At 51.7% G+C, this 26,546-nt stretch overlaps 1 protein-coding gene across 3 annotated transcripts; it reads right to left on the bottom strand.

Moving 5' to 3' along the window:
* Septin8 (septin 8) lies at nucleotides 1-25,234 on the bottom strand. 3 transcript variants are annotated; one of them, XM_069993720.1, is made up of 10 exons: nucleotides 24,967-25,234; nucleotides 11,943-12,063; nucleotides 10,961-11,156; nucleotides 10,414-10,594; nucleotides 8,500-8,661; nucleotides 7,687-7,783; nucleotides 7,384-7,552; nucleotides 7,105-7,237; nucleotides 6,625-6,815; nucleotides 1-3,323 (listed from the first exon to the last, which is right to left on the bottom strand). In XM_069993720.1, exons 1-10 carry the CDS (start codon nucleotides 24,994-24,996, stop codon nucleotides 3,320-3,322), a joined length of 1,284 nt encoding a protein of 427 aa, XP_069849821.1. In that variant the 5' UTR covers nucleotides 24,997-25,234; the 3' UTR covers nucleotides 1-3,319. The 3 variants fall into 3 exon arrangements, with proteins under 3 accessions (XP_069849821.1, XP_069849820.1, XP_069849818.1); XM_069993719.1 differs by having other exon boundaries at nucleotides 10,414-10,600; XM_069993717.1 differs by lacking the exon at nucleotides 1-3,323 and adding an exon at nucleotides 3,340-3,557 and having other exon boundaries at nucleotides 10,414-10,600.
* Between the last annotated feature and the right edge of the window lie 1,312 nt (nucleotides 25,235-26,546).

Consider the following 26,546-nt stretch of genomic DNA (forward strand, 5'->3'; position numbering starts at 1 on the left):
TCAAAAGTAAATGCAAAATTTAATGGGGAAAAAAAAAATGAGTACAAAGTGAATGAAAAGGAACCAAAACAGTCAATGAATGAAGGGGGTAAATGAATGAACAAGTGACAGCAGTTAAGATTAAAGCAATGTTAACATAACAGAAGAGCAAGCTGGTGTGCACCACAGGCCTCCAATCCATAACATGGGGTCCCGCTCAACTAGGGAGCCCTTACATAGACAGACACAAACACCAGCAGCCAGTCTGCACCATTACAAGCTGATTCAGGTCACCCACACTTCCCAGACCTGCCTTGTGCCTGTGAACTGGCCTAAGTATTAACAACATCCTCTTCCTCTCTCAAGAGTCCATTTACAATAAATTAGATGGCAATTCTCACATGAACCAAAATGGCTCAGGTACAGTAAGTGCCAACATGATTCTATAGGACAGCCTACCAAGGCTATAATAGTGCCAACAGATGACCAAAAAAAAAAAGGGGGTTAATAACCCATGCTAAATAGAGGCCAGTTTTAAGCTCACCTTTGTATACCAGCAGTTATTGTGGTCTCAGCTAAAGGTAACAGAGTTCCAAACACAGTAGGGTTAGAGGTGCAATGAGGTTTGCTATAGCTGATGGGACCTGTCTTCTCCCAAATTCTGGTACGTCTTGGGGCCCACAGATAAGCAATTAGACACAATTATGGCCTTCCAAGGTGCCCCAGGATGTGACTGGCAGGGTCAACCTACTCCAGAGTCCCAGGTTGACCTATGAGACAGGAGTCAGCATTTCTTCTATATCAGATAACCTGCCGGGTCATTCCTTATCACCAGAGATACACTAACTAGGACAGGCTATGTTGAAGATCATGCTTTGCCCCAAGGAATTTCACTTGCAGGGCTGCTGGCCCACACTGCACAGCTGCCTTGGCTTTTGCTGGCTCACCTCCGCAGATGCCCACACAGAAGCTTCTGTTTTGACATCACAACTACAGGTGGTGTTATTGTGGAGCTAGTGAAGCTGAATCTTCGGGGTCCCTTCTAAGGCCCTGTACCTAATTATATATCTGATTATTTTTCTTGAAATAATTCCAAGACGTCAGTCTTGCAAAACAAAATCAGGACTTGTCCAGGTCATGGCATACTACATAAGAGAATTTTCACTTGGGGCAGCAATAAAACCTGCTCTACTCCTGATGTGAGGAGCTCATCCCAGGAAAAGTCTGTTCTGCCTCACGCTGAATAGAACATCTTAGAAAGGCAAGGGGATGCCCAGGCTTGGTCCTAGACATCAGTGCAGCAGGCCAGGCAAATAGGGGAAATGGTGAGGAGAAGGAAGACGGGATGGTAGTGGGTGATGGTGGTAATGGTGGCAGAGAAAAACCAACAACCCAGTAGAAATGAGTGCAGCATCCTCGGGCTCCCAGCAGGGCGCGCGCGGGAGCCAGCTCCTCCAGGGGAGGCCTGTGTGGGCCTCTTGGAAGCCCAGCACAGCTCAGAACAAATGCTGCAGCAATATTGATTTCCACCTTCCTAGTGCTTGAACTCAGGGCCTGGGTGCTGGTGCTAAGCTCTTTTTAAATCAAGGCTACTGCTCTACCACTTGAGCCACAGCTTCACTTCTGGCTTTTTTTGATAGTTAATTGGAGAGAAAAAGTTTCACAGGCGTTCCTGCCCGGTCTGGCTATGAACAGTGATCCTTAGTTCTAAGCCTCCTGATCTCAGCTAGGATTACAGGTGTGAGCTACCAGAGCCCTGTTCCATCCTCTATTTTTTTAATCAGGTCATTCTTTCCCCCCAACTCTGATGCTCCTGATGGCTTGGAAACTACCAGGAGTATAGAAGAAATGCTGGTAGTACTTTGTTTTGGTCAGTTGTGGGGCTTGAACTCTGGGCCTGGGTGCTGTCCCTCAGCTCTTCAGCTCAAGGCTAGCGCTTTACCACTTAAGCCACAGCACCACTTCTGGTTTGCAGGTATTTAACTGGAGATAAGAGTCTCATGGACTTTCTTGCCTGAGCTGGCTTTGAACTGTGATCCTCAGATCTCAGCCTCTTGAGTAGCTAGGATTACAGGCGTGAGCCACTGGCACTGGACTGCTGCTAGTACTTCCTTAAAATGTTCCCTGGAACATTACAGCTGGAGGAGGGAAATACTCTGACTGCTACGTTTTTTTTGTTTGTTTGTTTGCTTGTTTTTTTTCAGATTGTCTTAATACATTAAGTACTTTCATCTCTTCATCCTGTGACTCAGCCAGGAAAGAAGAAAAATGACTTTGAGGTAACGGAACACTCTTTGCATTCCGAATACGCAGGGCTGGTTTGAAGTCTTATTTGGAGTCAAACACTTAACACACACACACACACACACACACACACACACACACACACACACACACACACACACACACACACGGAGTGTCTCCGTTGGCAGGTAGCACCCTCGGGAACAGAGACGATGCTTTGGCTGCTGTTCCATTTACATTCACAGTAAAAAGACAACAACAACAACAACAAAATGCTGGATGGAGAAAGGGGAAAGGGTCATGTTCATGTTCCACTCTCATTGGTAAAGAAATTCCAAACACTGTCATTACAGGAAGTTTATTACCCACCTCTCCCTAGATATATTAGTCGGTACTTCATACATAAGAGAAGTTTAGAGGGTGGTTTTTGTTTTGTTTTGTTTTTAGTTTTGAAAAAATAAAGGAATCTGTTATTTATGAAAATAATGGGAGAGGAGATTATTGGTCTTTACCCGGGTGCCAAAATCTAGAAGTGTTCCGAAGTTATCATGCGTAGTAAGCTCTAGGTTAGAAAAAAAAAAAACGCAACGGAAAGGGGGAAATCGGGCAAATTTTGTAGCATGATACCAAACCACAGACCACACACCTAAGGCACCGCGAGAGTTGCCATCTTGATAGTGAACTGTTAAGGCCTTAGCATCACCAAGCTGGGACCTTCACTAGAGTGACACAGTCACCTCTCCATCAAGGGATAGTGACACTGTAAATGGAAGACCAGCCACTGGCTCTGAAAAAAATAAACCTCGTCAGTTTTGGATTCCAGCATTCATGGCTTTTGACATTTGCATAGAGAAGGGCTAGCCCACCAGGTCCAGGGATGGGGAAATCCTGGGAGACCAGGGCTGGGTTGGGTTGGGGTTTGGAGTTGGGGAAAGGGAAGGGGGGGAGCGAGGCAAAACTGTAAACACTGGAGTCTGTACCGGCTCCTAGTCCATCCTCATACCAAGTTATAGGAGAAGGGTCACAAGGTGTAACTCAAGCAACTTAACACATGAAAGTCTAAAGTCCGCTCTTGACATGTAAGTCTGTGCGTGCATTAACTGAAAAATAAAAATAAAACAAACAGAACAACAACAACAACAACAAAAAACAGACACATTAAAAAAAAAACCAACAACCACCACCACAACAAAAAGATACGTAGACCGAATCAAAACAGAAGCAAAAGACAGCGAGATGGACAACTTGGGAAAGGGCAGTTCAGTTTGGCATGTGTGACGAACAAAGCAGAGAATTCGCTTCAGTTTGTGTCGTCGCAGGCTGAGGGTCAAGATCTGATTGGGAAGTAATGTCGCAAAAATGGATTAAAATGTGAAGAACCAAGTACCACCAACCCAAACCTATCTAACTAAATGCTCATGAAAAATTCCCCTAAATGCACTCTACACCAACCCCATGGATCGGGGTAGGGAAGCGACAGGCCCTTATAACCCAGCCTACCCAGCCTGGCTCCATGGTGAACACTGGAAGAGTGTTCTCTCTCCCGTAGGCCCAATTGGAGCCTTCTGGCACAATGGGCCAACAAAAAGGGTCTGTCTTCCAGGTCCAGGCCTGGACAACAACATACAAGGGAAATCAGATGTCAGTGACAATCCCCCACCCCCCCTCCCCCACGGTGAGCTCCATCCAGTGGGCCTGATCTGCTATATACAGGTCCTTGACTTCCAGGGTTGTTTTTTTTTGGTGTGCCAATATTGGGGCCTGAACTCAGGGCCTGGGCATTGTGCCCGAGTCTTTTATACTCAAGGCTAAGGCTTTACCACTTGAGCCATACCTCTACTTCTTGCTTTTTGGTGATTAAATGGAGATAAGATTCTCATGGACTTTCCTGCCCAGGCTGGTTTTTGAGCCATGATCTTGAGATCTTAGCTTCCTGAGCAGCTAGGATTATAGGCATGACCCACTGCTGTCTGGCTTTACAGCTTCTTTCTTTCTTTCCTTCTTTTCTTTCTTTCTTTCCTTCTTTTCTTTCTTTCCTTCCTTCCTTCCTTCCTTGCTTGCTTGCTTGCTTGTTGGTTGTGGGGCTTGAACTCAGGGCCTGGGCACTGTCTCCTAAGCTCCAGTTTTCTGATAGCTAATTGGAGGTATGAGTCTCACAGACATTCCTGCCCAGGTTGGCTTTGAACCATGATCCTCAGATCTTCTCAGCCTCCTGAGTAGCTAGGATTACAGGTATGAGCCACCAGTGCCAGGCCACAGCTTCTTTTCTAACTCTTCTTTTCTACCTCTTCTCTAACAGGATGCTCTGCACCATGCTGGCAGGGACGAGGGCAAAGTCACTTTGGGTTATCACAGGGCTCCCTTTATACCCCATCCTCTCCAAGAGGAGACACATTTCTGAGCTGCCATCTTGAAACTCACACCTCAGGCCCCTAAATGCTCACCAAGCCAAGGGCTGGGCATGGGATGAGGGTTGGAGTAGAGACAAAATCCTCATAGTAGAGGGGACAGTGAGGCTAGATCCTCTCTGAAGACAGACAGGGGCTTAAGCAATCCCAGCGCTGCCAGAGTCTGGGGCGGCCCAGCAGGCACTGAGATAGAAGAGACTACAAAGAGGATTAGAGTCTAGCCCAGAGCAGAGGTCTTGGGAATGGTAAGGCATCCAACAATTGTTGTTATTGTTATTGGTTGTGGGGCCTGAACTCTGGGCCTGGGCGCTGTCCCTCAGCTCTTCAAGCTCAAGGAGAGCACTCTACCACTTGAGCCACAGCGCCACTTCTGGTTTTCTGGTGGTTCATTGGAGATGAGAGTCTCACGGACTTTCCTACCCAGACTGGTTTTGAACTGCGACCCTCAGATCTCAGCCTCCTGAGTAGCTAGGATGACAGGCGTGAGCCACGGATGCTGGGCTGGCATCCAACTCCTAAGTACCAGGTTCTCACTTCCTGAGTGAGGGAGGTACGTTAAGATTCTCTTTTCTCGGTGGGCACCTGCCTCTCAGCACGCAGGCATGACCTATGCTCATGCGTGGGATGGGACAGGAGAGTAAGATTATGCGTGTGCAAGCCCATGTGTGTTCAGGCGTGCAAGAGAAGCAGCATCGAGTGGACACAACCAATGCTCTAGCTGTACTCCAGCTAAAGGTATAGGAGCAGGCTATGAATAATGCCAAGGTCTGCAGTGGTGGTGGTGGGGGGTGTAGGTCCACTGGTAGAGCACTTGCCTAGCACGTGCAAAGGCCCTGTTGGATCCCCAGCAAAAATACAAATAAAAATAAAATCAATGAAAAGAAAGAAAATAAAAATAAACAAATAAAAGAAAGCTGACTAGGGAGGAGTAATTGGGTCGGTCCACCCAGCGGGTCAGCTGAGTGTGTATTTCTGGAAGCTGGGAAAACTTCTTTCCATACTTCTTTCTCTACTGCCTCCTACATGAATTCTGCCAGCCTCTGCCCCCTTGAGGACATGGAGCCGCTCCACATGCCCTTTGGAATAGTTGGGTGGTGACCCTAATGTCCAAGGGCAGCGCTGGCTGACCAGTGTTTTTGGCTGCTGCCACCTGCTGGCTGATGGAGGTCCTACACCCACTGGCTAGGAGACTAAGGCGGGACATGGCACAGCTGTCCACACAGAAACATGGGAGCTTTTGGAATAGGGCTGGGAATGCTCCTAGTCCCAGGCCTTGTCCCTGCTCTTCCCTGAGACTTGCTAACCTCCCTGCCCCTGGGGCCTAGCCCCTTCCGCACCATGCTGGGGCTGCTGAGGGTACTGTGGAGAGGAAATGAGGGAGTAAGAAAGAGCAAGGGGAGAGGCAAGCAGGAGGAGAAAGGGATGTGGGAGAGCCCAGGTCATCACGCTAGGGAGAGAGAACAGGGCTGAAAGAAAGACAGATTGGGAGACATCAAGAACATTACTATAAGAAGAAGAGACTGAGGTGCTAGTGGCTCACACCTGTCATCCTAGCTACTGGCGGGGGGAGGGGGTCCCATTTTTAAGCCAACCTGCATAGGAAAGTCTGTGAGACTTATCTCCTCTTAACCAGGAGGGGAGGGGGAATAAAAAAGGCCAACAGTGGAGCTGTGGCTCAAGTGGTAGAGAGCCAGCGTCGAGTGTAAAAGCTAAAGAGCAGTACTCAGGCCCTGAGTTCAAGTCCTAGTACCAGCACGGGGGGGGGGGGGGGGAGAGGAGAAGAAAGAAGAGGTGGGAGAGCAAATACAAAGGAGAGAGAGAGAGAGAGAGCAAGACACCAATGGGTAAGAGAGAGCTAAGGGGGCAAAGCTGGGCCATGGATGATCAAGAGCAGCAGAAGGAGACGCAAGGTGGCCAGAAGGAGGGACAGCGCGGGAGACGGTGAGCACACGGGAAGGGGACCCTGCCCAGGGAGGGGGGAGCCACCACCTACTTCTTCTTATCCTTGTCCTTCCTTAGCGGCTGCTGCGAGGTGGCGTGCAGGGCCTGGGACTGCAGGGCCTCCACGGCGGCCTTCCTGCAGTTGAAGGCGTTGGTCTCGTCTTCGAGTTCCCGGCGCTTCTCCTCCACCTTGCGCTTCTCCTCCTGGTGGATCCGCTTCAGGTGCTCAAACTTCTCGTGGAGCTAGGGCAGAAAGGGGTGCACTTTGGTATGGGGCGGGAGGGAGATGCTGCGAGTCTTCACCTCCACATCTGGCTGGCCTGGCCCTGGACCAGGCCACAGTGCCACTTCCAGCCATTTTCTGTGGATGGGGTACTGAGGAATCAAACCCAGGGCTTCGTGCATGCTAGGCATGCCACTAAACCACCTTCTTTTTTGTGTCTGAAACCAGGACTTGAACTTGGTACCTGAGGCTTTCACTCACTGGCTAGCGCTCTACCAACTGAGCCACGCCTCCAGTCCCAGCACGCACCTCTCTTTCTTTCTCCTTCAACTCCAGCTCTGTCTCTTTGACCTTGTTGACGAACATCTGCCTCATCTCCTCCTCCTTCCTCTGCAGCTCGCTCAGGAACTCCTTCCTCTTGGCCTCGTAGGTCTCCTGTAGGCTGTGGAGATGGCAGGGAGGGAGGTTAAAGGGTGTGGGGGGGGGGCGTAGACTCGGGAGGAAGGGGGAAGGGGGAAGAGCAGGCTAAGGTCACAAGACCCACACAACAGACGCTGCTGGTGACCTGGGCAGCCGGGGCTGTGTCACCTGAAGGGCTGGCTGTCACCGTCGCTGTCCTGGAAGCCCATCTCTTCTAACTTGCAGCGCCGGTACAGCTCATAGTGCCGACTGTGGGTCTGCTCGCGCAGGTCCTCCATGTTCACCCGGATCAGCATTTCCCGCAGCTTCACGAAGTCGCAGTGATTCTCGTTCTCCACTGGAAGTTGGGGGCAACATGGGACATGAGGGGAAGACAGGGGTTGATGGGCCTTAAGCAGCAGGATAGGGGAGACAGAGTTCAGGCCCACCCATCTGGGGATGCACCCCCCCCCATCCTGCCCCCATACTCACCCTGTACCACTCCCCAAGGGTACTGCCGCGCTCGGACCAGTTTGTTCCCCACCTTCACCTCCTCGGTGCTGCCCACCACAGCAAAGGGCAGGTGCGCCTGCAAAGGGCCCGGAGGATGTGTGAGCGCCATGCTGGTGCACAAGGAGCAGATTCTCTCTCACTGCTCCCAGAGTCTCAGGAAGGGGTTGCTAGGGGTTCTGAATAAAGACCCTGGGTTATTGCTGGGTGTGGGTGGCTCATGCCTGTAGTCCTAGCTACTCAGGAGGCTGAGATCTGAAGATCACGGTTCAAAGCCAGCTCAGGGAGGGAAAGTCCGTGAGACTCGTATCTCTGATTAATCACCAGAAGTTGGAGCTGGGGCTCAAATGGTGGAGCGTCAGCCTTGAGCAAATAAAGCACTCAGACCCTGAGTTCAAGCTCCAGGGCTGGCATCAAACAGTAACAACAAAAGGCCCTGAGTCTAGAAGCTTACTGGCTCTCTTGGAGAAATGTTCTAGGTCTTCCAAACAGGGCAGAGAGCTGAACTCTTGCCCTCCTCGCTGGTGTTTCTGACTCCCTGGGAGTCAGAAACCTGTGCATAGAGCCTGTACTCCAGAAATTAAGAGAACATTCAAGTGTCCGGGAGCATTTCCAGCACATGCCAAATACCCAATTCCTCCTGTACCCTGCCCACAGCACACAGGACTAGCCTGCTCCACATGTTCACCCATCTGTCCTAGAGAAGTTAGAGGCCGAATTCTAATTCAGAGTCTCCTGAAAGGGTTGACTCGGATCTGTGCTGGCTCTAAGCCCTCTGGCCCCAGGAGCACTCACATTCATGACCGCATTAATCTCTGCCACAGCCTCATCGTCAGTGGGGAACTGGTAGATCTGGACTCCATTGCTGACCAACTCGCCCATGATCTTGATCTTGAACTTGTGCAGCTCACTCTTGGAGATGGTGTCCGCCTTGGCAATGATGGGGATTATGTTCACCTGTCAGGATCGGGGAGGGGGACAGACAGCAGGTTAGTTGGCTAATGAGTGGTCCCCAACTGTGGGCAATCCTAAGTCACCAGCCCTGTCCAGGTTACAGAAGATTTGGAAGCCAGGAAGATAAGAGCTTCTCCCATGGGCAATCCCAGTCCACACTTAACCACCGTGGCCATTTTGATGGACCATAAAAGGAATCATCAGCTGCAATGCTTCTTACTGTCCTAGTCCCAAACTACCTCCCTCCCCAGGAAGTCTCAGCTTGGACCTAGATTGCTCTAACAGTCTTGGCTGGCACCTGACAGAGCAAGGGTGGGAAACTACACTCCCCACTGAGCACCAAAGATGATCCCCCAGCATCTCCCTAGCCAAGATGATCCCATTTATTTATTTATTTATTTATTTATTTTGTGGTCATAGGGCCTGAACTCTGGGCCTGGGTGCTGTCCCTCAGCTCTTCAGCTCAAGGTGAGTGCTCTACCACTTGAGCCACAACGCCACTTCCAGTTTTCTGGTGGTTCGTTGGAGATAAGAGTCTCATGGACTTTCCTTCCCAGACTGGCTTTGGACCACAATCCTCAGATCTCAGCCTCCTGAGTAGCTAGGATTACAGGTGTGAGCCACCAGTGCCCAGTAGATTATTCTTTTAATTTTTAATTTTTATTTTTTGCCAGTCATAGGGCTTGAATTCAGGGCCTGGGCATTGTCTCTGAGCTTCTTTTGCTTAAGGTTAGCACTCTACCACTTGAGCCACAGCACCACTTCTGGCTTGTTCTGTATATGTGGTACTGTGGAATCGAACCCAAGGCTTCATGCGTGCTAGGCAAGCACTCTACCACTGAGCCACCTTCCCATCTCCAATGTTATCCCACGTATCACAGTGAAAATTTATATCTGAGATGGGAAGGGGGGGGGATTTAAGAGATGACATGACTGTGGGGTGTGGAGGTGGGGAGGGAGGGTGGGGGTGGGGCAGTCACCAGGACCAGCAACCCTTCCCAGGAAGCTGCCCTCACTGTCCTCATAATACCTCTCCTCCCCCCCCCCCCCATCCCATTTCTGGCTTCACTTTTGGCTCTTACTGAAGAAGAATCAAGGAAGAAACCAAAGGGGAAGCCATACCAGAGAGGAAAAGGCAAGTGCTAGGAATCAGGAACTGTGCAAGATGAAATGAGCAGACAAAGCTAAACTGGGAAGGGATGCTCTGGGGAGCCGGTCACAGGGAAGTGGACATTATTCAAGAAGGAACTAGGAGGGCTAAGAAGGAAAAGAAAGAGATTCAAGGCCAGACCCAGAGCCAGGCACCGGTGGCTCACGCCTGTAATCCTTAGTCACTCAGGAGGCTGAGATCTGAGGATCACGGTCCAAAGCCAGCCCGGGCAGGAAAGTCTGTGAGCCTCTTACTCCAATTAGTCACTCAGAAAACCGAAAGTGGCACTGTGGGTCAAGTGATAGAGCGCTAGCCTTGAGCTGAAGAGCTGAGGGATGGCACCCAAGCCCAGAGTTCAAGCCCCACGACCAACAAGAACAACTGCAAGGCCAGACTCAAAGAACAGGGCTCTGGAGAAAGATCCCAGAGTTCTGGCAAGCCTGCTGGAATAATGGAGAATAACAATGCAAGTTGCAATGCAAGAGGACCAAGCCGAGAGGGACTGCGCACAAGTCCCTGACTCGGCGAACAATCTAACTACAGCCATTACATCCCAGAGGAAGATGGCGGAGCCTACAGAAGAAGGGGGGGTGGGAAGGGAGTACCTTGCTGTCTAGTTTCTTCATGGTCACCAGATCCAGAGACTTTAGGGAATGCCCCGTGGGTGTGATGAAATAGAGGCAGACATGGATCCTCGTGTCGTGGTAGTCAAAGAGGGAGCGGCGGATCTTCAGTTCTTCTTGTAGATAGTTTTCAAACTGCGCGTCGATGTAGTCAACTATAGGCCTGTAACTACAGACAGCTCTATCACCTGGGAGATGGGCAGCTGGGCTGCAGGGTATGGGGCCCCAAACCACACGAGCTACCCCACCTCTACCTCCCCTCCCTGGGAACCAACAGCTCTGCCCTGTCTGGTACAGGTGGCTGGTCCCTAGTCCTGACGACTCTCCCAATAAATTGATTCTCCCTGGTTTGTGGGCAGCTATAGGGCATCAGACATTCCCCTGGCCCCCTGGCATGTGAGGGCATGGCCATTCATATGGGGACCATTGGGAGCAAGGAGTGATTGAGCAGTTTTAGACCTAAGGCCCAGGCAGATGGGATAAAGGCTGGGGGGGGGGGGGGGGGAGTCTCGCCCTTCCCGCCTCTTGCCTCTCATCCTTGTTGATCTGATCCCCGAAGCCCACGGCATCCACGATGGTCAGTTTGAGGTGCACATTGCTCTCTTGGAGGTCATAGGTCTGGGGCCGGAGGCGCACACACTCCTCGTGGTGACTGGCTTCCTCTGTCTCGAAGTTGGTGTTGAAGAGTGTGTTCATCAGCGTAGACTTGCCAATGCCAGTCTCCCCTGGGGAGCAGGGACAGTGGGACAAGAACAGGATGATCAAAGTCTGGAGCCACAGTGAGCTAGCCTTCCACGCCATCCCTCACTCTCCTGGTCCCCTGTGAACTTTCCCTTCCCCCTGAGCCCTTAGAAATAACGTGCATGAGGTGGGGCTGCAGCTTGGTGGTACGGTGCTTGCTTAGCATGTATGAGGCTCCTATGCCCTAGATGGCCTCTTAACCAAGCAAGGGGGAGGCTCAGCCTCCTTTCTGAGTGACACCTTGCAGAGGGCCTGGCAGAGCACTCTGTGCCCTGCTGGGAGGGCCTTGAGGTGCAACCCCCTCCCCCCAACCCCACTAGAGCCCCCACACTGAGGTTGTGTTTGTTCAAATATGTGCTGGAGATTTACTCTATGATCTGTGATGAAGGGCAGAGTCTGGTTTTTTCATAGTGTCTTTTTTTTTTTTTTTAACACATAGGAAGAAGAGTAAATGTTTTCCAAATCAATCGATGAGCACATGGACTTACATCCCTGAGAGATGATCACAGTTTATAAAGGACTTCCATGGGCCCAGTCCTGCTTCCTCTTCCTGATAATGTTCAGTCAAGTCCTAGCTCTAATCCTGTCCTTGACCCTGGCAAAGGGCAAGGACAACCAGACCCTCATCCCAAATCTCAGAAGTTTCATTCTTCCTGGGAGAACCTTCACAAAGCTCCACAGGTGGCCAGGGCAAACAGCGCCCCATTCTCCTTGAAGGTTCTCATCCGTTTTTGATCTCACGTGCCTCCTAGCCAGATCTTGATACTCACCCACACAGAGGATGTTGAAGCTGAAGCCCTGTGTGACTGACTTGCTGACCAGCTGGTCAGGGAGGCTGTCGAAGCCAACATGGCCACCCAGGGACAGGCTTCGGGGCTCGGGCTCCACATTCTGCCAGAGACAAACAAGGCAAGGTAGTGAGTTCACTGGAGAATCCAGACCAAGTTAAGGAGAGGCTACAGGTTGGTCAAACCATCCTTGCCCTCTTGTGCCTGAGCTCTCAGCTCTCAGGGACATACCTTGGGTGCTCTGGAGCTCCAAGTCCATCATGCCAAGCTCCCCTAGAGGGGCTCCTGGTTCTGGCCTTGCAAAAGTCCCTTAAATCCCTGCATCTCAGCTCCATCTGGGATGACCAGATTTGTTTGGGGTTGTAGCTCCATGTTTCAGAGCACAACTAACTCCAGAGAGTCTGGCTGCTACCCTGTGGGGCTCATGGACCTTCTTGCCCACCCAAGAGGGGCCCCAGATGGCCCACAGGGAGGGGGGGGGTTCTTTTGCTTGTTTTGAGGCTGGACATGAGCTCATGATCCTCTTGCTTCAGCCTCCTAAGTGCTGGGATAACAGATGTACACCATGATGACCAGTTCTCTTGAGTCTTTTGGGGATTTTTTTTTGGGGGGGAGGAAGTCATGGGGCTTGAACTCAGGGCTTGGGTGCTGTCCCTAAGTTCTTTTGCTCAAAGCTAGCACTCTATCACTTTGAGTCATAGTGCCACTTCTGGTTTTCTGGTGGTTCACTGGACGTAAGAGTCTCATGGACTTTCTTGCCTGGGCTGGCTTTGAACCCCGATCTTCAGTCCTCAATCTCCTGAGTAGGATTACAGGCATGAGCCACCAGCATCTGGTTCCCATGCATGGTATAGACTAGAGTGCATCCATAGACCAATTAACCATATTTGTAGATTGCACACAATTTTGCCACCTCCCCACCCCCCCCACACGCAAAAAAAAAAAAAAAAAAAGACTGTTAAAAAATCAAAAGAAATTTCAAACCAGGCATGGTGGCTCATTTGCAATACTAGCTTCTTGGGGGCCTAGGGTGTGTGGGCTAAGCCCAAACCCCTTACCATGGCATTTTAGGCCTTCCTAACCAGCTTGATTCCAGCCCAGCTGGCTAGTTTCAATTTCCCTTTTCAAGCCTTTCCAGTATTCATGAAGACAGCCTACAACTGGAGGCTCCCTCCTCCTTTTGGCATTCTCTAGCAATCCCTAGTTTCTGGCTATGCCATCCTCTCCCAGCTGTGCTTTGTTTGGACGATTCTAGAGGAGAATGCAAAGGGCTTGACCTTAGCCGAGAAGTGGGCAGCAGGTCCCAAGTGAACAGGGGCTAGCAGAGCTGGCCCATGGCACTATAAAAAGAAACCCTAAAGAACGAAAGCAGAGGGTTCAAGGTCAGACCTCCAGCTGTGAGGATGGTTCGTCTGGCTTTCTTAGGCATGGGTGGAAAATGTGACCTCTGGATGGAAGGAGCCCAGGCTCAGCCCTGATTGGAGGGCAGACCCACACAGCCCCACCTCCTCCATCCTAAATGTCTGTGCTCTAAGCACCGACTGGAAAGAGCAAGGACAGGAGGAGAATGATCAGTCTCGCCTGCCCCATCTCCAGCATGGCGGGGAAGCAAGAATGCAGAGCCCAGCCCAGGAATCACCGACTACCGAGACAGCCCTTCCACAAATGTAGATACAGTACAGTGGGCAGAGGGAGGAAGACCAGACAGGAAGGCTCTGAACTCCTGCCCTAAGAGGGCTTTCTTCAACATCTGGATGCCTGTCCTCTGAAGCCACACCTATTACCTTGGCCTAAGCCCCTCTGGCCAGTCTCTCTTCACAACCAGAGCCCTATGGCACCTGAACCATTCTTTTGCTACTTATATGCCCTCCTCCTGCAGCCCTGTGCCAATGCTTACAAATGTCTGTTGGAAGCTTAGAGCTCATATGACCTCTCTGGTCACGTATAACCCTCTGCAAACACATCGGAGTTGCTTGTAAGCCTTTCCTCTTCAACACACACTCTCTGTGTCTCTCTCTCTGTCTCTCTCTCTCTCTCTCTCTCTCTTTCTCTCTCTCTCCCTCTCCCTTTCCTTCACTCCCTCTCCCTGTCTCTCTCTCTTTCTCTCCCTTTCTCTTTCTCTCTCTCGTTGGTCATGGGTCTTGAACTGTGGGCCTGGGCACCATCCCTCAGCTCTTCAGCCCAAGGCTAGCGCTCTACCACTTGAGCCACAGCGCCACTTCCAGTTTTCTAGTGGTTTACTGGAGGTAAGAGTCTCATGGACTTTCCTGTCCGGGCTGCCTTTGAACCGCAATCCTCAGATCTCAGCCTCCTGAGTAGCTAGGATTACAGTTTTGGACCACCAGCACCTGGATCTCTCTTTTTTTGTGCCAGTACTTAGGGCCTCTTGTTCTCACTTGGCTTTTTTGGGGGGGGGGAACCTCAAGACTGGTGTTCTACAAATGTAGTCATTATATTCAATATACATTATGTTAAAAAAAAAAAAAAGGAATTATGTAACTTGAAGGTAGGGACACAAGAAAGAAAATGGAAGAGTACAGAGGAAGGGGTGACAATGACCAAGAAGTACTCATAACCTGATTTATGGAACTGTAACCCCTTTGTACAACTACTTACTAAGAGCAATTTTTTAAAAAGGCTAGCTTTCGAGCCAGGTGCTGGTGGCTCACGCCTGTAATCCTAGCTACTCAGGAGGCTGAGATCTGAGGATCAAGTGACTGAACAACAACAACAAAAAAGGCTAGCTTTCTACCACTTGTGCCACATCTTCACTTCTGGCTTTTTGCTGGTTAACTGAAGGTAAGAGTCTCTCAGATTTGCATTGAGCCTCTGTGTCAATCTCCTAAGTAGCTACGATTACAGGCTGAGCCACCAGTACCTGGCTGAAGTCTCTGTTCTTATAATTGGCTCTTCCTCCCTATTGCCTATCCCCAGGCACTGTGTCCCATCGCCTTACTAAACCCAGATCCCCTGAAGGCTGCAAACACAACCCAATAATCAGTTTCAGGGCTTCTCTCCCAGGTACCCATATTAGAAACTCTGCACCGAGCCCAGGGTGTGTGGGCCAAATCCAAACCCCTTACCCTGGCATAGAACTTGCTAACAGACTCAATTCCAGCCTAGCTGGCTATGTCCAAGTTCTCTTTCTGAGCCTTTCCTGGGGCTCTTGAGCTTCAGGAAGAGACTCTTTCCTGGCCCTTGAGTACTTACATCCAGACCCTTGCTGGCAATGATCCCATGTCCTGGCACTGTTAGTTATCTCCATATGGGACTTGGTTCTCCACCTGTTTATTCCATTTGCCACTGGAAACTGGCTGCAGGTTGGGGAGATCGTATTTCCCATTCCTCCCTGCCTCCCCGCACTATGCTGGGGTATAAGACAGAGCTACCATTTAGCAGGCACTGATAGCATCGCTAACAGCTACTGCCCCAGCAGGCCTTACATAGGGCTTCATTATTTGCTCCCTGCTCCACCTGCTCATGGCAGTTCGAGGATCTCATGAAGAACAGAACAGTTACTCTGGAGGTTTTTTGTTTTGTTTTTTTGTTTGTTTTTTTTTTTTAACTTTTCAGGCGAGACGCAAAGTGTCTAAAAGTTAAGGCGTGCTGTGCTTGCATAGAGCAGGCTATGTGTTTATTCATCTTCTTCTTCCAAGGGTGACACAATCAGGATGCAATCCAACATCCTGTAGTCTGCAGCCAAAACCCACCAAGTCAGCTGTGTCTGGAAACCACACATACACACACACCACCACCACCACCACCACCACCACCACCACCACCACCACCACCACCACCACCACAGTACCCTTGCAGAAAAAAAAAAAACAAAAAACAGGCCATCACAAGCCTCTATTCCTCTACTTTCTTACCAGCTGGGCGCTGGTGGCTCACATCTGTAATCCTAGCTAGTCAGGAGGCTGAGCTTTGTAGATCTTGGTTCAAAGCCAGGCTGGGCATGAAAGTCAGTGAGACTCTTATCTCTGATTAATCACCAAAAAAGCTGGAGGTGGAGCTGTGGCTTAAGTGGTAGAGTAATATCCTTGAGCAAAAAATGCTCAGGGACAGTACCTAGGCCCTGAGTGTGAGCTCCAGGACCAGCACACACACACACGCACACACACACACACACACACACACACACACACACACACACACACACACACACACACACACACACACACACACACACACACACACACACACACACACACAGAATGGCCACTGGAGACAAGTGCTCTTCCCTGGCTTCAGGAAACTAATGTGACCTTGACCTTCCAGCTTTACTGGGGGGGTCAATCTCACTAATGCCAGCCTCCCCAACCATACATTTGACATCATTATAACACACAATCTAAAGCAACTCAGTCCTCCAAGTGCTCCCCAGGTCCCTGCTGACCTGGGTAGGGACACAGTCCCAGGAGGAGCCTCTGAAGCATCCCCTCTACATCCCAGCTACTAGGACTCAGAGACTGAGTCCAGGTTCAGGTTTCTCATTGGTTGCCCTGCCATCTGGCAAGAGCCAATCAGCATGATGATGCTATGACTGGTTCAGATAACCTTGATGATGGGAGTTCTCTAGCGCTTGTGATTGATGGCGTCTTGACTCCCAGTCTACAAAGGGAAACTGCACGCACAGGGACAAGAGTTAGTGAGGCAAAGAGTCTCCAGGGAGAAAAGGTATGAAAGGCCAAGGGTCTGAGGTCACAATCATGGGAAAGAGTAGAAGTCAAAGACAACACTGGCTCCTCTCTGAGGAGCACCACGTGCTAATGAGGCCAGTGATTTCCACACAGCCTATTAGGCCTTCCCACTGAGGCACCGAGAAGCTAGAGGACAAACCAGGGCCCAGCAGGCACTTGCCCTAAAGTACTCTACTACCCTGCCTCCCCTATTCTGAGAAGACTGCCAGCTCCTCCCCATCAGATGGACACACTCATGGGACACATCAGCTATGTGCCAGGTACTGGGAGAGCAGAAATGAACCACTTGACACTTGATGGTTCATTCTAAACTGAAGTGCCCAGGGAGGTAAAATAAGTGGAAAAAGAAGAACACTACAGTAAGACTGATGACAATGACCACAACAGCTAACATTCATCGCTCACTGTGTACAACGCTAATCTCACTTTTCCATTCAAGGTTGGTACTCTACCACTTGAGTACACCACTACTTCAGGCTTTTTGATGGTTAATTGGAGATAAGAGTCTCATGGACTTTACTACCTGAGCTGGCTTCAAACCACGATCCTCAGATCTCAGCTTTCTGAGTAGCTAGGGTTACAGGTGTGCGCCACTAGGGTCTCTAATCTCATTTAATCTGCAGGTCTCTCCCCACCCCCCTTAAAGTCAACTGCAATATGTGCTCCATTTTTTTTTTGACAGTCCTGGTGCTTGAACTCAGGGTCTGGGCACTGTCCTTGAGCTTCTTTTGCTCAAGGCTAGCACCCTACCACCTGAGCCACAACACTATTTTTGGCCTTTTCTGTTTATGTGGTACTGAGGAATATCGAACCCAGGGCTTCATTCATGCTAGGCAAGCACTCTACCACTGAGCCACATTCCCAGCCCCTGTGCTCTCCATTGTACAAGAGATTAAGTAGTTTACAGGAGACCAGGCAGCTCTTATAAGTATGGATGGACAGAGCATAGTTGGGAAACCCACACTGGTCACATTGCTCTGCTTCCTATTGGATGCCTGACAGCTGATGACATAGCCAAGTGTATGTTGGGGGGGGAGGGGTCCCCCAGGAAGAATGGTGGGGAACTCATGCTTGTGTGTAGCCCATGGTGGCTGCAGTTCTGCAACTCCAGCCAATTGTGGGAATGTAGGAAAGAGTAAAGTTGCCTGTCTGCCACTTTTTTTTTTTCCAAGAGAATCTAAAAATGCAGAACTTTATGTGAAATCCTCTCCGTTCTGAAGGCTGAAAACCAAGACAAAATTGAGAACGACTGGGAAGAGGGCCCCGGGGCAACAGGCCAAGGGGTTGGACTAGACTAAAGGCCTCAAAGTCTTGTAGAAGAGGAAGCTGTGTGGGTGATGCAGCCCAGACTCTGTACTTAGAACTTGGAGACCTACAGAAGACCCTTGGGGAAGATCCTTGGGGAGCCTGGGGTGACTTCCCTTGATTCCCAGGAGAAGCAGATCCTGCAGTCTCTGTTTTCTTTTCACACCCCTAGCAACCTGGGCTGTTCACTCAGGGGGCTCTAGATGTCTTCAAAGCCCTAGCAAAGACAGAGAGAGGTAGGAGGCAGAGAGCTGGCAGCTCTGACCTTTACAGACACAATGAAAAACTCATGAGGTGGCCATTATCCCCTCTCTAATCACTAACAAGCTTTTGGTCCCTGAGCCAAGTCCCGGGTTGTTTCTGTGTTATCATTCCTTTGGCACATCAAAGACCACAACAACCAAAAATAAATAAATAACTGCTCCAACTTGCTGTGATCTTCCATGCCTGGCCAGCTAGAACAAAGCGGAGGACAGTATTTAGTTATGCAGCCTAGTGAGTAACTAGGACATCTTTTTCCTGGTCAGGAAATGCTCCCTCTGGAGTCTTCTGGATCAACTCTAATTGCCAGCTGAGAGATGCTGCTCATTTCTGTAAGATGTGAGGTGGGCTTTGGAGGAGATAATCATGGAACAGGCTTTTCTGCAGAAAGAACTCAGAAGCCACTTGTTGTCCAAACCAACACTGCCAAGGAAGCTGTAAGTGGTTGACTGATCCTTGATTCCCCAAACCAGGTGGGTGTTGAGATGGGTGGGGTAAGAATAGAGGAATAAGAGTCATGAACAAGGAGTAGCCCCCCCCACCAAACCCAGGTCTTCTACAGAGTGCTCTGACCTTTGGGACAATATGTAACATCTAGTGATCTGTGCACCCTGCCATGTAGACCAGAAGCCCACTTCCCGGAAGAGCTGCAGTTCCGGGAAGGTCCTTATGAAGTTATTCAGCAATGGACCCAGGAATCATTGCACCAACTGAGAACCTTCTCTACCCATGTTCCTGGCACAAAACACCACCAGCTCTAGCTTCGGCTCCTCCCAGGAGCCTGGGCCTTAAATAGCCAGAGCAGAGGCCTCTGGCCAGAACCCATGGTCATATGTACAACTGTCCTTGAGCCCAAGAAGAATCCTAGGAATTTTCCCAGGAAAGCCTGAGGCTTTGCTCCCAGGACTCCACAGCAAGCTTGTAAGCCCACGTCAGAGGTTATGGGAAATAACCAGGACTGTATGTGACAGAGGGCGGGAATGGGGCTACTACTACTCTGGGCCTAGAGGGGGAAAAACAAAGGCAGGACATTACCTGTCTCAAATCAAGACGATACCATTTCTCTTCTACCATGGCAACACAACACACAGGAGAAGGCTCAAGAGGGAATAACTTTCACAGTGTCACCGTGGAGGAAGGCAGGTGACAATGACAGGAGGGTGGTCACTCTCCACCCCCAAGAAGTCCAAGGCCACCCATCCCCAGGCCCCAATATTTTCTCCTCTCTGCTTCTCTGTCATTGTGAGGTGCCTTCTTTCTTTCTGCAGCCAGATTGCAGCTTATTAATTAAGGGCGGTTTGATTCACACTTCTGTCGAAAAACAGATCTCTGGGGGAACCAAGGGCACATGCCGCCCACACCCCAAGCCTAGGACACAGAGACACTTCCTTGGGGTTTGTTGCACAGCCTGAGAGGGAGAGGTCCACTGCTAGTACTGTGCAGGTGTGACAAGCACTGCAGGTGCTGGAACCTCAGTTCTCTACTTGGTTACTAACTCCAGAGGCAGCTCACTGCCTGGCAACTGGGAAAGCCACAAGTGGCCTGGCTTCTTGGAAGGAGTGAAAACTGCATGAAACTCTGGCCTCAGAAGGGAGAAGGAAGGGCTGGGCATGGGGCCTAGTGGTAGAGTGCTTGTCTAGCATGCATGAAGCCCTGGGTTCCACTCCTCAGTACCACATACACAGAAAAGGCCGGAAGTGGTGCTGTGGTTTAAGTAGTAGAGTGCTAGCCTGGAGCAAAAGAAGCTCAGGGACAGTGCCCAGGCCCTGAGTTCAAGACACAGGACCGGCAAAAAAATAAAATAAAAGAAGCATGCATGGGTAGCACTGAGGGCCAAGGAGGTGCAGGTGGTTTATTATACATGGCTGTTGCTTGCCCTTCACCCCAGCACCAGGCAGAGGGTCAGGGTTGCCCCAGGACCCACAGAGGAGGCTGAGAGTGAACTTGGGTGCATAATCACAGCCTCTCTTGAACCCCAAGCCTCAGGAGGATAGTCAGACATGCACCTTTATTCTTTTTCCCTGGCTTTTGTAACCTCTAACTTGACCTACGAAGAGGTTGAAGACACACAAGGAGGCCATGCATTCTGAGAAGGAGAAAAGCGAATTTGCCCCCTAGACAACCAGGAAGGCCAAACCGCAGCTACCGCCACGAGAAGCCTCTTGCCCGGTCCGCTGTGGCCTCTTCCTGAGGGTACCAAGGCCTCCCCAGGAAGCCAGCAAAGAGCAGAGCACCCTGCTCTCCCCTTAGGGAGCCCTGATCTCCCCCACCCCTCCCTCACCTTCCCCAGACAGGGATGCCTTGTTCCTGTCTGCCTGGAAAACCGTGGGATCCCAAATGGCAGCACACAGGCAGGAAGCCCAAGAAGTACACAAGGGGCACACGGAGTCCAGCCAGCCCTTAAGGCCCTTTACTCTGTCGGCCCTGCAGCTGCTGCCTGGGCTGGAGCCAGACATTCAAAGTAGTGACTGCCCTCCATTAATCTGCCTTCACTAGGTCAGTCTTAGAGCTCAGAATCCAAAGGCCCCACCCCCTTGGCCATCCCCAAGCAGTCTCCAGGTACTAGGGTGGGGATTGGGATTTGCAGGCCTATCTTTTACTGACTGATGGCCAATAGGAGTCATGCTGGCTCCTCTCCTCAACCACAGTCTGTTGGCATCAAAAAGATGAGGGAGCCAGGTTCGGGTAGCTCACGCCTGTAATCCTAGCTACTCAGGAGGCTGAAGGAGATCTGAGGATCGTGGTTCAAAGCCAGTCTGAGCAAGAAAATCCACGAGTCTTACCTCCACTGAACCACTCAGAAAACGGGAAGTGGCGCTGTGGTTCAAATGGTAGAGCACTAGCCTTGAGCTGAAGGGCTGAGGGACAGCGCCCAGGCCCACAGTTCAAGCCCCACGACCGACCAAAAAAAAATTAATTTAAAAAAAGATGATGGACACGAGGCATTCAGAGGCTTTTATCAAAAAGGTCCATGCCCTAGGGCTCAGTCTCTCAGGTACTGTGGTTAAGTCTCTTCCTGCCACATTCTCTGTTCTTACCCTGGTCAGTCAGCCCTTCATTGAATACTCCCTTCGATCCCCAATGCTTTCCCCTCAGCTTTGCAGCCCTGATCCCCTCCCAGCAAGATCCTGGGACACTGGGACACTGCCACGGTGGAGGGAGGACCAAGCAGTCCCATATCCTGGAGGAAAAAGTCAGGGCTGCAGCTTTGCCCGGGGTGCCCATGTGTGACCCCACCCTTCTATGTGACCAGGCCCTGAGAACTGCACAGATCTACGACTTGCTCAGCTGTCATTTCTCCTTCAGAAAGGCTTAGCAGGCAGGTTCCTGGTCATTTTCAGCAGACAGGAAGATATCTCCCCCTCCCCCTCCCTCCCTCCCTCCCCCCACACTGTGACAGAGGATGTGAGCACCACTTGGGTAAGAAGGGTGCCACCCACGTCCCTTGCTTAGGGACAGAATATAGACACTCCCTGGATAGTCTGCTTCACAGGGAAGTGTCAAGATTACAGGGGTGACTACGGAAGTAGCAGATGGTGCTAGGATAAAACTGGGGAGCTGGGGAGGGTGGGGGGGGGAAGGTAGGTGCCTGGCTGGGAAGAATGCCAAGCATGCAACTGACAAGACTCACGTTTCTCCTCTCACCCTCCTATCTTCATTTTGCCCAGGCCCTACAGGGTCCCTCACCAAGGAAGTCTGTGTACCTTGCCCCAGGCGATGCTACCAGGAGAATCACAGGAGCTGAAAACCTTAGAGTCGTAAAGAAAGAGCCTCAGTCAGAGTCTAGGAAGGAGGAAGGCCCAAAAGTGAACGAGAGTGCCCAAAGAGGACAAGAGAAAACAACAAGAACTCTCAAGGACTGTTTTGTTTTGTTTTGTTTTGGGGGGGGAGGTGGTCATGGGGCTTGAACTCTGGGCGCTGTCCCTCAGTTCTTCAGCTCAAGGCTAGCACTCTACCACTTGAGCCACAGCACCACTTCCCGTTTTCTGAGTGGTTCATTGGAGATAAGAGTCTCATGGATGTTGCTGCCTGGGCTGGCTTTGAACCGCGATCCTCAGATCTCAGCATCCTTGAGTAGCTAGGATTACCAGTGCCCGGCTCCAAGGACTGTTTTCCAACATATGTGTCCGTTGACCCAAACTTCTGACTTGCTCAGCTGTCATTTCTCCTTCAGAAAGGCTTAGCAGGCAAGTTCCTGGTCATTTTCAGAGGGCAGGAACCCAGCACACACCTCCATCTCAAAGTCAAACGTTGAGCTCTTCTAAGCGCCAGGTTGGGACAGTTCCCAAGCTCACCTGCAGGGCTGGTCTGATCACAGTGCAGGCTGGAGGGGCAGTAGACACCTGCTACAGCTCCACCCGAGACACCTGAACATGACTATCAGCTACACATGGCAATTAACTTGTTACAAACTCTTCGAAGAATCAGTATGCTTGGGCCCATTTTACAGCAAGATAAAGGAAGAAATTATTTCCCCAGGATGACAAGCTAGAAAAGAAGAGAATGGGAGTCCAGACTCCCCAAATGCAAGCCAAGCTCCACTCAAGATAATCCACACAAAGGCAAGTCTTCCCAGGAGGCTGAACTGTCGTCCAGGATGTAGAGGGCCTGAAATATGTCCATCTGTCTAGCTTAGCTTGACACGGTAATCAAACCCTAGCACTCAGTCCTGAGCCTGTCTCTTTTCTGTGGCTCAGCTCTTGATGGTTAATGCCTGAACTGCTCATAGAAATGGTCCAAAAGCAAACAAGGTGGATCTTCCAAGCAGATGAGGAAGCCAAGCCTCCCACCCCTACCTCCCCGCAGAACTATCTCTGGACATACAGTGCTAGCAAGCCCCTACAGTAAAAGCATGCAACAGACCAAACTCTCCGCTGCCTTCTAGCACATCTGGTCCATAGACACTGAGGATCAGGTGTCATTTATTGTGCCCTTACCATCCGCCCTACACTGGATTCTCACTGAATCCCAGCAACAACCCTATCAGGAAAACAGCATCTCTATTCTATCATACAAAGGAGAATACTGGGGGAACTTGTCCAAAGTCGTATGACCGACACATAGCAACCAGGATTCATTATCAGGCTGTCTGATTCCTATCAAAACATTCCCATCTGGACATGATCAAGATCAACAGTGAGAGTAACCTCTGATCATAGACAAGACCCAGACATAACTTTCTGGTCGGCTGGGCACAGAAAATGCACACTGACACCAACATAAGCCTACACAAGTGTCTCTTGATCTCCAGTGACTTGGCAGGTGAGTCAGGATTCAGCGCTGCCTTTCTTCAGTCTGTAAATTCCAAGTTTCTGCACAGGGGTGAAGTGGATCTCAGGCGGGCCCCTCCCCCTCGGAATGTGCTCCCCAAGTAAATTCCCTGACCCGATACCTAGTCCTCTTCCCCAGGTCTACCAATTCTAAAACCGGAACAGTTCCTGCTTTTAGTTGTGCAGAGTTCCAAAGGCCGACCACAAAAAGTATTTGCAGACGGAAGAGGAAATTTACATATAGAAATTCGGATGACAGTATTTATAGCATGAATTACATAAGTCCTGGCTCCCTTATTTAGCCCCAGAACCAATTCGTTATCGGTCACATATTCAGAATTTCTCTCCCCCTCCCGCCTCTCTTTCCAAACAGCCCAGGGCCCTCCTCCCTCTCCTCCCCTCTCCCCTCCCCTTCCAGCAGACCAGGGCCTCACAAGCTGGCAAGAGGACAGAACTTCCTTCACTGTCACAGCCCAACCTCCCAGACACACCCAGATCCAGCCTCAGACACAGGGGAGCGCAGTCACCACCAGACCCAAAGACCTCCACCCTCCCTGGGAGAAATCTTCTCCTTCTTTTTTAATCCTGTAGGAAGTTAGCTATGAGCTGGCTCAGATCCAGAGATAACCCACCCCTGGCAAGAGAAGGTAGACCCTGATCAGGGGGTGGGGAAACCCAAACAAACACCCCGATCGACTGAGGAATCTGAAATTGCGCCTGGCAGTGGGGAATTCGGCTGCCGCAGACCCAACCCACGGAGGCCCCGACCCGCCTGGAGGAGAGTCGCACCCAGGATGCAGGCGTGGGGAGGGGAAGTGGAGGAAGGAAGCAGAGGAAAGGACACCCAGGCCCAGGGGTGTTCACGACTCAAGTGTGGAACCGTCCTGAGCTCATCTGGGGGAGCACTTCGCCCTCGATCCCTTTGGGTTTCATCCTCACGGTGGTGTGTCTTTTCCAACAACAGCACCTGCGCGGCTGGGGAGATGGGGAGGGGGGGGTCTCCCCAGCCGTGCCAAGAACAGTACTGGAAAATGTGGGGTGGGGAAGGGGGTTTCGGAAGGGTCCCTGATCTCCCCCAGTTATCACCAGCATCACAAACACTCTGGACTCGGGGATCCGGGTCTGTCGACATTCACACCTACCCGGAGCCCGGCGGGGTCCTCGTTGCTCCCCGCGAAAGGGGTTTGTTCGCTAGCCAGGCGCCCCCGACGCCTGCCCGTCACCCCGGGACGCCCACCCTCACCCTTAACTCCAGGGTCCCCCCCATACACATCTACAACCCCCCCCAAGCTGGCCTGGTGTCGAGAGGCCCAGATCGTGACACTGACAGCCCGCCCGGCGCGCCCCTCCCCAAGAAGCCCCCCTCCTCCCCGCACGCAGCCCGCGCGCGCCCCTCTCCAAGAGAACCTCCCCCCCCCTCGCGCGCCCGCACCCCTCCACCCTCAGCCTGCTGGCCAGGACCCTCACCGAGACGCGTTCCAAGTCCGTGGCCGCCATGGTGAGCTCCGCGCCGGCTGGCGGGGGCCGGGGCTGCAGCGAGCGCCGAGCGCCGGGGCGGTGACCGGGACCAGCCGGCTGCGGGACGCGCTCCGCCCGAGCGGCTGCAGCTCAATGGATCCAATATGGCCACTTCCTGGAAACTCCTCTTTGGCGGCGGCGGGTACAAGCCGCGGAGCCAACTCCCCCCGCCTCCACCCCGCGGGACCGGCCTCCCCAGCCCGGCCCGGCTCGGCTCCGAGCACAGCCCGAGCCCCCGCCGCGGGGACAGCCCGGGGGGTCTCCGCGGCCAGGCGGGAGGCGCCGGCCGCAAAGGAAGCTGGGACTTGTAGTCCACGAGCTGGAGCGGGGGTGTGGAGCGGGGGGACGCGCCGCGGTGTCTGGGGGTGGATGGTGGTGGTCCGATGCTTGCTCCACGAAGCCTGGATCCGAGCAGGGGTGGGGTGGGAGGTGCCCCAGGCCCCTCGCAATGGGAAGGGGAAGAGTGGGGAGGGAGCGAGGCGCGCGATCTGGGGACTCTTCCCTCCCCACCCCCAAGCTGTCTCTACCCACGGGAGCCTGCAAATTCCTGGGACCCCCCCCCAGCACCCCCCAAGCCCGAGCGTGGACGCGCTGCCAGCGGCCGATCGCACCCAGGGATGGGCGCTCAGCCTCTTCTGTTCCTCTGCCTTGGGTCCCACCTGATGCTCACGCCCGAGCCTGGGCGGGCACCCCGGGTGAGGACCTGGTGCGTCCGGCCCGGCGGCTCTTCCTGGGCAAGGTACCAGCTTCTCGACTCCTTGCGCAACCAATGAGCAGGATGCACACTCGCGCATCCAAAAGCTCCACGGCCAACGCACCGTACTGCGAATGACCCATCGCCCTCGCTGTCCCGATAACTTGGGACGCGTTGCATTCATGTTGTCCTGTGACGTTGGGCAGAGAGGTTCCTGGTTCCTAAAGTATGCATGCTTTCACCAGCCAAAACGTGCGCACTAACATCTATGCCCAGGCTGGAGGTCTCCGGGAGCTGTGTATTCTTCAGACGATCTAAATAAAATGGCAGCTGTAAGCTGGGCACCCATGGCGCACATCTGTAATCCTCCTATTCGGGAGAGTGAGATTTGAGGCTTGAGGTTCCAAGTCTTATGAGATTCTCATCTCCAATTAAGCACCCAAAAGCCAAAGGTGGAGGTGTGGCTCAAGTCTAGGTAGAGGGCCGGCCTTGAGTACAAAAACTCAGAAGACAGTTCCCAGGCTCTGAGTTCAAGTCCCAGGACTGGTGCGTGCGCACGTGCGCGCAGCTACAAATCCACTGAAATTCTCCTTTTCTTTCCTTGCTCCTTGACATTCTGCTGTCTTCAGTTTCCCAGCAAGGTTTAGCCTCTTTCTAGGGGTGTACACCCTCTACCTACAACTCAAAAAATCTTCCCAAGAAATGGCTCTTCCCTTCCATTTGGAAACCTGTGCTGATTGGAGGTGCCTAAAGACTACATCTGGACTTAACCCCTCTTCCCCCAACCCCAACTTCTGACTGCTCTCCCTACTCCATCATGACTGCTACCCCCTTG

This window comes from Dipodomys merriami, unplaced genomic scaffold (assembly GCF_024711535.1).
Source record: "Dipodomys merriami isolate MVZ:Mamm:240054 unplaced genomic scaffold, mDipMer1.0.p SCAF_44, whole genome shotgun sequence".
In the NCBI taxonomy this organism is placed as follows: Eukaryota; Metazoa; Chordata; class Mammalia; order Rodentia; family Heteromyidae; genus Dipodomys; species Dipodomys merriami.

Excerpts from the sequence above, each read along its gene's own strand:
- Septin8 (XM_069993717.1), bottom strand. The coding sequence starts at position 24,996 with ATGGCGGCCACGGACTTGGAACGCGTCTCG. Across the intron at positions 11,157-11,942 it reads CTTCAACATCCTCTGTGTGG|GGGAGACTGGCATTGGCAAG; the intron begins GTGAGTATCAAG and ends CCTGCTCCCCAG. Across the intron at positions 8,662-10,413 it reads TGAAGAAACTAGACAGCAAG|GTGAACATAATCCCCATCAT; the intron begins GTACTCCCTTCC and ends CGATCCTGACAG.